Source organism: Lycium barbarum, chromosome 4, assembly GCF_019175385.1.
Source record: "Lycium barbarum isolate Lr01 chromosome 4, ASM1917538v2, whole genome shotgun sequence".
Lineage (NCBI taxonomy): Eukaryota > Viridiplantae > Streptophyta > Magnoliopsida > Solanales > Solanaceae > Lycium > Lycium barbarum.
The window spans coordinates 23,537,852-23,549,356 of NC_083340.1; the positions used below are offsets into that span (position 1 = coordinate 23,537,852).

The window sequence follows — 11,505 nt, forward strand, 5'->3', positions numbered from 1 at the left end:
TCAAATATGCCCTCAAAGTATGTATGTGGGACCAAACATGCCTTTAATATGGAGCGGGTAAGTCTAGGTCTTTTAGGATTATGACACGTGTCAAGATATAGTGCTCATTAACAAATTAATATCATAATTAGGCTAAATGGAAGCGGTAAGGGTATATTTATTTTGTGCTTGTCTTATTTTTATCTTTGTAAAAGTTCTTATGCTATTTTTCATCTCACCTTCCCATAATTATTGTAATTAGTACAACAATAACAACAACATACCCAGTATATTCCCACGAGGTGGGGTCTGGAGAGGATAGAGTGTACGCAGACCTTACCCCTACCTTGAGAGGTAGGAAAGCTGTTTTGGTAGACCCTCGGCTCAAGATAAGGTGTCAAGACAACAATACTAATAAGCAGTAATAGCAGCATATAACAGGATAAATGACGTTAAAGAAAGAAGCAAGCATGCTATATGAGAGATCTAGAAAAAATAAGCGAGTGAATAAAGATCATAATACTCCTAATACGGAAAAGAAATCCTCGCGGCCCCCTCTGCTGCACATGGCCGAACCATCTCAACCTCCCTTCCCGCATCTTATCCACCACTGGGGCCACACCCACCTTGTCTTGAATCACTTCATTCCAAATCCTATCTCTCCCGGTATGCCCCCACATCTATCTTAGCATCTGCATCTCTGCTACCTTCATTTTCTGGACACGGGCTTTCTTAACTGGCCAGCATTCCGTCCCATACAATATAGTCGGTCTAATCACCACTTTGTAGAACTTTCCTTTTAGTATAGGCGGCACCTTTTTATAGCACAACACCCCGATGCGAGCTTCTATTTCATCCATCCCGCTTCAATACGAGGTGTGACATCGTACTCAATCTCGTCATTCCCTTAGATGATTGACTTCAGGTACTTGAAAATTTCTTTCTTCGAGATGACCTGAATATCTAGCTACACGTCCTCGTCCTCTATCTAATCACATCACTGAACTTGCACTCTAAATACTCTGTCTTAGTCCTGCTCAACTTGAAATCTTTAGACTCCAGTGTCTGTCTCCAAACCTCCAGTCTCGCGTTCATCACTGAACTTGAACTCTAAGTACTCTGTCTTAGTCCTGCTCAACTTGAAACCTTTAGACTCCAGTGTCTGTCTCCAAACCTCCAGTCTCGCGTTCATCACTGAACTTGCACTCTAAGTACTCTGTCTTAGTCCTGCTCAACTTGAAACCTTTAGACTCCAGTGTCCGTCTCCAAACCTCAGTCTCGCGTTAACACCGCTCTGCGACTCGTCAATAAGCAATGTCATCTGCAAACAACATGCACCACGACACCTCTCCTTGAATGTGGCTTGTCAGTGCGTCCATTGCCAGAGTAAACAAAAATGGGCTAAGAGCAGACCCCTGATGCAGGCCGATCGTGACTGGAAAATGTTCTGAGTCACCTCCAACCGTCCTCACCCGGGTCTTAGATCCATCATACATGTCCTTAATCGCTCTAACGTAAGCTACTGGAACGCCTCTAGCTTCCAGACATCTCCACAGGACCTCCCTTGGAACTTTGTCATAGGCCTTCTCTAGGTCAACAAACACCATGTGCAAGTCAGTCTTCTTATCCCTGTAAATTTGATATTTTTAATTTTTCGGCAGCCTACTTCTAATTACATACTGAAAAATGTATATTTAAACCAATTTGATCGTTTTAGGAGTAAATTAAATATTTCAAGAGTAAATTTAACTTTTTAGAATCAACAAAAGAAAAGGTCTTAGAATGTCTCTCTCATGCTCTTGTGCATATCGGTATATACTAATTTCCAGTTTCATATTAATGTTTAGATAGTTTGTATCTTAGGTATTGAACTCAAGAAAAAAAAACGAAAAAAAAAAAAAAGTACGCCCGAGATAAGAATATTTCGAGTTGTTATTTTTTTTTAAGTCTTAAATCGAACAATATTTTTTTTACTGCTGTATCTATTAGTAGAATATCCTATTTTAGTTGTTTGATCTTATTTGTTTTGCCACTTTTTCAATTAAAAGTGTTGTAGAAATATATCCACACTTTACTTTTGGTAATGCATTAATTCGAAGTCCCACACTACTTTTAGTAATGCATTATTACGAATATTACTTGTGACTTTGAAGTGCACTTTGGTGACTGCCTAGGGCTAGGATATATTGAACCCTAAAGTTCGTCTAATTAAGCAACCTTCAAATATATTTTCATATCTTAATAGAGAAAATAGTCAGATGCCCCTCAATGTTTGACCGGTTTAATTATGACGCATCCAACCTTTGCAGGCGTGCTGTTACCCCCCTGATCATTTTAAAAGTGGAATAATTTGCCCCCTGAAACTCTATGTCCAGATTTGAAGTATGCAGTGGAATACACTCGCCAACCAGCATTTAACACGTGTATTTTTCATTTAAATCCATTTTTTTTTACTAATTTGTCCATAATTGTTCTTCTTTCTAATATACTTCCACCATTTTTGCGCCATTAAACAATTTTAGAGCTCCAAATTGAAGAAAAACGGAAACCCATTTTCCCTAATTGTTCTTCATTCTAACATACGTCCACCATTAAACAATTTTAGAGCTGCAAATTGAAGAAAAATAGAAACCCATTTTCCCTAATTGCTCTTCTTTCTAACACACTTCCACCATTTTTCCACCATTAAACAATTTTAGAGCTCCAAATTGAAGAAAAATAGAAACCCTTTTTCCCTAATTGTTCTTCTTCTAACATACTTCCACCATTAAACAATTTTAGAGCTCCAAATTGAAGAAAAATAGAAACCCATTATTCAAAGGCTACCAAAAATCAATAGACAAAGTATTGGTTCGTTGAGAAAACTTTGCACTAGCTTAAATTAAAAAAAGAAAAAAGAAAGTCGTCGGAGTTGAAGAGGGAGATGGCGGAGGTCGCCGGATTATTCTATTTTTTTTAATTTCTTTCTCATGTCACAATTTCCTTCCTTGCTTCAAGATCTAATTTGTTTTATAGCAATTAGTGTAGAGATTCGTCTAGTTTTACTCAAATTTGCCGGTTTGTTATGGGTGTTCATGATATGAAGTTTTCTTATCTAGCTAAATTCTTGATTTGATTCTTATTTTATTTAATGTCGGCATTTAGATTGATGGGTCGTTTTGATCTTATTTGTTGTTATGAGAAAAAATGGAGTTTTGCCGGTGAAAATTTTTTCGGCAACCAAAATCCGGTGACCTGTTGAAGAGAAGAAGAAAGAAGAGAAAGAAAATGAAAAAGAAAGAGAAAGATATAAACAAATCAGAAAATTAAATAAAAATACAGTTTTTATAAACTATTTTTGTGTCTCACTCTCTTTGAGAGATTGAAATGCACTCTCTTTGCCGCCTCAGCATTCAGGGGCAAATTATTCCACTTTTAAAATGTTCAGGGGGTAATAGGACCCCCGCAAAGATTGGATATGTCATAATTAAACCGACCAAACGTTGAGGGGGCATCTGACTATTTTCTCTATCTTAATGTATGATTGATGAAAAAAAAATCTTAATATATGATTAAACAATAAGCCAATAAGGACCTCTCATCTTTAACCTTTTGACTATTATATTTTTTATTTTAGACACCCACAATGATAACAAAAAGGGAAACCAAAGACAATGAATTAGGAACTTTTTTTTCAGTAGCTTTAAACAAAATCCCTTCTTTTTATATGGTAAAAAGTTTCTTTTCTTCTAATCTTGAGCCCGTTTGGATTGACTTATAAGTTGCTTATAAGCTATTTGCAGTTTTTTTAGTGTTTGGTTGGGCAGCTTAAAGTCATTTTGTGCTTAAAATAAGCTCAAAAAAATAATTGGGCCCATTTGACTTAGCTTATATAAAGCAGCTTATAAGCTGATTTTCAGCTTATAAACCAAAAAAAATAAGTTAGACTACCCCAACTTATTTTTTTTTGCTTATAAGCTGTTTGCAGCTTATAAGCATAAGCCCAACCAAATAGGCTCCTTATCGTAATCTAAGAGAATTTGTTTTCATCTAGTAATCTACCAAGGGCAAGTCATTTTTCGTTAATGAACTTTCGGGTTCAATAGCCGAAGGCTAGGGTGTTCTAGGCTAGGGTCGATTTTGGGTTAAAATTAAAATCAAACCAATCTAGTCGGTTTTAAAATTATTAAAACCAAACCAAATATAATACATATCCATCGGTTTGGTCGTAGTCGGTTTGGGTCGGTTTTTAAGAAAATTAACGGTATTTCTCTCTTTCATGTCTTTTTCCTACAATTAGGAGAGAATTTTCTATTATTTTCCAACTTATAATCCATTATTACCCTTTTATTGTGGTAGCTATAGTTTCTTGCATTATGGAGAAAATATCTTAGGATTTATGATTTAAATTAATTGAATAAAAGTTATAAAAATACAAAAAATAAATTTAGGTAAATCTCATATAATTATTTCTTTGAATAAATGAATTTGAATTCATGGATTTATTTTTTAAAATCGGCTTAAGGTATAAAGTTCATTAGCCTATTAGAGATAAAATAAATTTTTGCTTAAAAATTATATAAATTATTTAAAGTATTTATAAAAATTAATATATTGGATATATATAATTATAAAAATTATGTATAAAATTTGTCGGTTCGGTTCGGTTTTTTTTTCGGTTTGCTTTTAGTAAAACCAAAACCAAATCAAATATTATCGGTTTTTAAAAATTCAAAATCAAACCAAACTTAACCCAAATAAATATCGATTTATTCAATCAGTTTAGTTTTGGTTTTCGATTTGAATCGGTTTTTAACCAAACCGTGAATTGGAAAAACAAATAGATCAAACAACTAAAATAGGATATTCTACTAATAGATACAGCAATAAAAATCATAATGTTTTGATGTAAGACTTAAAAAAATAACAACTCAAAATATTCTTATCTCAGGCGTTACTCTTTTATTGTTCAAGAAAATAAAATATTTGCATGAAGAATAATAAAACTAGATTCATAAATCATACGACTTAACCTTAACAAACATTCAGCCGTTTCCCGTAAAAATGGAACTCGTTAATTTTGATCAACTATAAGACTTATTATTTCTTCCTAGAAGGGTAAAAACAAATCTTAGAATATACTAAATTTAAAGTGAATATGCATATTTTTTCTTAGAAGTTCAAGTAAATTTTAATTTTTTTTTTTATCCAGAGACTTTAATTCTATTTATGGGTCTCACACCTAATCTTTCTTCCAAGTGAGTATACCTAATTCTCTTGTAAAAGTCTAAAGCGTCAAGGGATGGCTAAAAAGCCATTTGTGACCCCATGCACACACTTGTTTCCACTCTTTTTCTCTGCCATCAATCATACAACACTCAAGATACTTTAACTTTTAGTACTATCTTTTTTCTTAACTACATTAAAATGGGAATTTAAAATGGTCATAGTTTTTTCTTTCTTTCTATTTTTATGTCCTTATACAATTACTAAGAAAATATCTCTTTCCAAAAGAGAAAAAGAAAAGAAAAATATTGTTGCATTAGAAATGTTGGGAGAATAATTGAGGTCGCACTTTAATATTATATATGCAAGTAAGATGATTTTAGAATTTTCCATGTTGATGAATTGGACACTGAATAATGTGCAACTCAAAAAGAAGGGCGGACCACTTTGACAAGGCTTTTTCACCATTTATTTGCGGAACGTGTGGTTATATATGGGGGCGGATCTACTTGGGGGCCAGGGTGTTCACCCGAACAGCCTCAGCAAAAAATTACAGTATAGGGTAAATTTTCTGTGTTTATGTGTATATATTAACTTTTAAACACCCTCGGCAAAAAATTACAGTGGATCCGCCACTGGTTATATATACACACAAACACACACCACAATCTATACAAGTATAATGTTGGTAAAGAAAAACACACTTACATTTTAGCTATAGGAAATATATAATTTTAGATATTCACAACAGGTAAGTTTGGAGCAGTTCGCTTCCTACCAAGAAATTTTTTATTTTAGGCTTGAAGTCGAAAGCTTTAGTTAAAGCTTTGGTGGTTGAGCGTCTTATTTGTATTTATACAATAATACAATGTTAAGGTTATGCCGTGAACGATAAGATGGAATCTTTTATACCTAGATATAATGAGATAGACAGTCTAAGAGATTATTTGAACAAAAAATGTAAGCATTAATTCTATGAGGTGGCTTATCAATAAAAGGTCAAATTCAATTTAGGAAAGAGAATTAGAATTTAATCTATCAATCTTAAACGAAATGACTAAGAACAGATATTTAGCAAGGATTATAATAATGTACCACCTAAAAGAAGAGTTAAATGTGACGATACAAGGGTTCACTAGTTATGAATTATGATTTGGTCTTTGTTAAAGCTCATTTTCATTTCTGGAAGAAAATATTATAGTACACTATAAAGAAGTACTGAAGCAGATTTTAAGTAACTTCTTAATAATCCAAAAAAAAAAACACATTTACATAGAACTTGTCATATTCTTTGCTTTTGTCATAATAATGAGCAATTATTGTGCGGCAAAATTGCAAAAGCAGACCTCATCTAACTTTTTGCGCAACTGAATATAAAGTTTACCATCAAGAGATCGTGAGAGTAGTCAGTAAATGTAATCCTCCGTTTTAAATCGGTCGTTCCAAGTTCGAATAGTAGGAATGAAGTTGTCTTTAATGGAAAGCGTTTTACTCTCAAAATTGGAATTTCGCGACGCAAATTTAAATTAGTCGAAGACTAAGGCGGTACAGATCACCAAGTGAGAAATTAAAAAAAACAAATGCAAGAAAATTGAAATAATTTATGTAGTTGTGGAGAGAAAAAGTATTGAACATAACCATTAAGGATGTAGTGCAATGGATGGAGCTGCTCATCTCTTAACTAGAGGTCTCGAGTTCAAGTCCTGATATGAAAAAATCATAGGTAGGGAGCGGTTGCCTCCTGAATGGAGCCCTACACGGCACAAATTCGAATATAATCGGGCTCCAATTGGATACCGGACGCCCGAAAAAAAAGTATGTGACATCTGAACAATTATTTTGCTACAAAAACTCAAAAGCAAAAGCAAACATTGATCAAGTGTAGTCTAACATAGTTCAGTTTAAGTTTTGCTTTACTTGCGCACTATAGGCATACACTTCACTTGAGGATATATATATATATATATATCACCATCTCACATGTAGCTATCATCCTCAACTTTCTCTTCTTCTTGGACAAGTATTTGACTCTGACTCATACTCAGAAGCTCCAGAATACACTTCACTTTTTATATTTGTAAAAATTCCATTAACAACAGGATTGGTTTTCTTCCTTGGGATGTAAAGTGCTGATCTTTTGAACACTCCCTTTTTTTTTTCTCTGTTTTCATTTCATTTTTATGCTTTCTTGCCTCCTCTGTTTTGGTATCTTTTTCAGCTTCTCCTTCAAATGATCTTTCTTTCCCAATTCAAAATTTGAACTCCTCTTTTCAAACCCTTTTTCTTTGTCCTCTCAACCACAGTTTTCCAACTCTTTTAGATTCCAAATCTTTCACTATCTTTGGTGACATATGAGTGTAAAAACAGATAAAGTTACTCTCTTTCTTCTTGTTGGCAAGTTTTGTGCCTCTTGAAATTCCAATTCTTGAAGACCCTATTGGATTCTTGAGCTAGTTTGTGAGTAAAAAAGTTCAAAACAGAAAAATTTCTCATCTTTCTTGTTGTTAGCAGGTTTTAAGACTCTTAAAATTCCAATTCTTGAAGTCCCTTTTGGTTTCTTGAGCTAGTTTGTGAGTAAAAAAAGTTCAAAACATATAAAGTTCTCATCTTTCTTGTTGGTAGCAAATTTTGACCCTCTTAAAGTTCCAATTCTTGGTGACCCTTTTGGTTTCTTGAGCTAGTTTGTGAGTAAAAAAGTTCAAAACAGATCAAGTTCTCATCTTTCTTGTAATTAGCAAGTTTTAATTCCAACTCTTGGTGACCCTTTTAGATTCTTGAACTAGTTGGGGGAGTAAAAAAGTGCCAAAACAGATAAAGTTCTCTTCTTTCTTGTTGTTATAAAGTTTTAAGCCTCTTGAAATTCCAATTCTTGAAGACCCTTTTGGCTTCTTGAGCTAGTTTGGGAGCAAAAAAAAAAGTTAAAAAAACAGAGATAAATATGATCATGGTGTTTTCGGAATGAAATAATTACAAGTTTATTTTCTGTGTTTTCAGCAAGTTCTTGATTCTGGTGTAAAAAGGAGATGGGAATTTTGGGGATGAAAGTTGGTTTTTGGATTTCAATGATTTTGGGGTTTATGGTATTGGGAAAAGTGCATGGAATAGGAGCAAACTGGGGAACACAAGCAACACATCCATTGCCACCAAACATAGTAGTGAAGATGCTGAAGGACAATGGGATTCAGAAAGTGAAGCTGTTTGATGCAGATTCAGATATCTTCAAAGCACTCAGTGGTTCTGGAATTGAAGTCATGGTTGGAATCCCAAATGATTTGCTTTGGAGTTTAGCTAACAGTTTGGGTGCTGCTGAGAAATGGGTAGAAAAGAATCTCTCTTCATATGTCTCTTCCAATAGTGTTGATATCAAGTGAGTTTCTTCTCATTATTGTTGGCTTTTTAAGTTATATATACTGATGGTGCAAAAAAAAAAAAAATGATAACCTGATAAAAATTATGACTAGTCCGCTATCCTAGGTTAAATTATACAGTATACACTTGTCAGGTGTTAAATTAAGTCCTTATAGCTGTTGTTATCTTTATTTTGCTGTCTCATTGTTTTCTTGTCTCATTCAATTTGGGGAATATTCTTCTAGTATATTCATTGTTTCTATTGAGATTTCTGAAATCTGATACGGACCCAACCCATTACCCCTTGGCTGAAAAAAAAAAAGGTCGGGTCGGGTTGGGTTATTTTAGTGGATAAAAAATTATTTGAGGGGAAAATAATTTTGAAGGGCTGGGATGATGTCACGTGGCAGCTGTTAGACATAAGAGTATAATTGACCCTATAGTATAACGGTAAGGGTATAATTGATCCTAAAGTATAACGAAGGGTATGAATGAACTATTTCCCAAAGTTCAGGGATAATTTTGGCCCTTTTCCGTTTCTGAAATCTGAATGATTGGTTCATTTATAGTATGTCTCAAATTTAAGTTGAAGATTATCTTATCCTGAAAGTTGGAGTAACTAGATTTTGCAGTTTTCTCTGATATATTTAAATTTTTTTAACTTTTTTTTTTGTCTGATTTTCAAGTATTTATTTATGATTAGTTAACTACAAGGAACTTATTGGCTGTAATTTAAGTAACCTGCCCTATTCTTGTGCAGCCCTTGTATAAAAATGGTGTGTTTTCATGCTGCCCAACATAAGTAAATTCAAAAAGTTTGATAAATGATACTCCTTCTGTCTCAAAAAAATTGTCCTCCTTTCCTTTTTAGTATGTCTAAAAAAGGTTGTTCCCTTTCTATATTTAGAAACAATTTAATTTTATGAGATGATTTACAGCCACACAAATATCTAAGGTCTGTTTGGACCACACATATCAAAAATCTTCATTTATTTCTTAAACTTTGTGTCAAGTCAAAATAGGACAATTTTTTTGGGACGGAAGGAGTAATTATTTTTAATGAATATACAAAATTCTCATATCTGCACAATCCTTTCTAGAAACTTAAAAAAAGTTGGACTAAAGGATTGGAATTTGGAAATTCACCAACCAATAAGTACCCCACCCAAAAAACAAAAAAAAAAAGGTCAATTTCAGTAATAGCTGTGCCTTTTTGTTGTTAGTAGGAATTGCTTCTTATTTTAGCATCAACAGGTAGGCATTTAACATAATAAAATGAATGAAAGGAATATGAAGCTGATGGCACATACCCTGTGTTTCGACAATCAGAAATTCAGAATGTTCTTGTAGACCTTATGCTAGATGAATTCTTAAATGGCTATAAGTTCAATGAAACCAGGAGATTGGACAGAATAAATCTATTGCTAATGAAGTTATTTTCTGTTCAGATATGTTGCAGTTGGCAATGAACCATTTCTATCTCAGTTAAACGGAACATATCTGCCAACAACATTCCCAGCTCTTCAAAACATCCAGGCAGCCCTCATAAAAGCCGGTCTAGGCAATCGGGTGAAAGTAACAATTCCTCTCAATGCCGATGTATACGAGAGTTCAAGTTCACAACCTTCAACAGGTGACTTCCGCCAAGACATCCGTGATCTCATGGTGAACATTGTCAAGTTCTTAAATGACAATGGAGGCGCATTTACTGTCAATATCTATCCCTTTATAAGTCTATATAATGATCCCAACTTTCCTGCTGACTACGCTTTCTTCGACGGATACTCAAGCCCCATAGATGACAATGGGAAAATCTACAACAACGTGTTTGATGCAAACCACGATACCCTCCTTTGGGCATTGCAGAAAAATGGATTCCCAAATATGTCAATTATAATAGGGGAAATTGGATGGCCAACGGACGGAGACAACAACGCAAACTTAAAGGCTGCCCAAAGATTCAACCAAGGATTCATGACTCATATTTTAGGTGGAAAGGGGACTCCAATGAGACCTGGCCCCATAGATGCTTACCTGTTCAGTCTGATTGATGAGGACGCGAAAAGCATCCAGCCAGGCAACTTTGAACGACATTGGGGAATATTTTACTTCGATGGTACGCCTAAGTATAGTCTTTCCCTGGGTGGAAACAATAGAGGTGGTTTAGTACCAGCAAGTGGGGTCCGTTATCTGGATCGCAAGTGGTGCGTGTTGTCGCCCTCGGCTAGCCTTGATGATCCTCAGCTGGCTGATAGTGTGGGCTATGCATGTTCGCATGCTGATTGCACCAGCCTCGGACATGGGACATCGTGCGCGGATCTAGATGCTCGTGGCAACATTTCGTATGCATTCAACAGTTACTATCAGGAAAACGACCAGCTACCTACTGCCTGCAAGTTTCCAAACCTTTCGATGGTCACAAACACGGATCCATCACCACCTGGTGGAACCTGTAAATTCAAAATCATGATCCAAGCAAGTAAACCTAGCAGCGATAAGAGCAACGCATTTACTTCTAAGCCTGTCAATGTGATGTTTCTGGTTGTAATAGTTTCTTTGTTGAGTGTTTTGTAGAACTTGTTGAGTGTTTTATATATTCCTGTCACATATGCTGAAATTGTCATCAATGATTTTTGTTTACTACGTTACTCTGCTCCTCTGTTTGACACCATTCTTTTTAGGTCTGCAATTTTATTCCATTGACCTGGTTTTACGATCATTCTCTCTATGTTCCTATTTGCCTATATTGAAGAAATAAGGAATTAGCGACAGACAATTGTTGTAGCTAAACAGCAAAAAATCGTCGATAATCCTATTTAGCAATAGGAAATTGTCGCTAATCCTATTTATCAACTGATTATTAAAATATTCTATTAACTATCGGTAATTAAGCGATGAAGTCCATAGCTAATTTTATTTTATATATATATATATATATATATATATATATATATATATATATATATATATATA

The 11,505-nt window shown here is 34.4% G+C and overlaps 1 protein-coding gene across 1 annotated transcript; it reads left to right on the top strand.

Moving 5' to 3' along the window:
- Positions 1-7,173: 7,173 nt before the first annotated feature.
- Positions 7,174-11,180, top strand: LOC132635570 (glucan endo-1,3-beta-glucosidase 6-like). Its single transcript, XM_060352000.1, has 2 exons — positions 7,174-8,551; positions 9,981-11,180. The coding sequence occupies exons 1-2, from the start codon at positions 8,208-8,210 to the stop codon at positions 11,104-11,106; spliced, it is 1,470 nt and encodes a 489-aa protein (XP_060207983.1). The 5' UTR covers positions 7,174-8,207; the 3' UTR covers positions 11,107-11,180.
- Positions 11,181-11,505: the final 325 nt, after the last annotated feature.

Excerpts from the sequence above, each read along its gene's own strand:
- LOC132635570 (XM_060352000.1), top strand. The coding sequence starts at position 8,208 with ATGGGAATTTTGGGGATGAAAGTTGGTTTTTGGATTTCAATGATTTTG. Across the intron at positions 8,552-9,980 it reads TCCAATAGTGTTGATATCAA|ATATGTTGCAGTTGGCAATG; the intron begins GTGAGTTTCTTC and ends TTTTCTGTTCAG.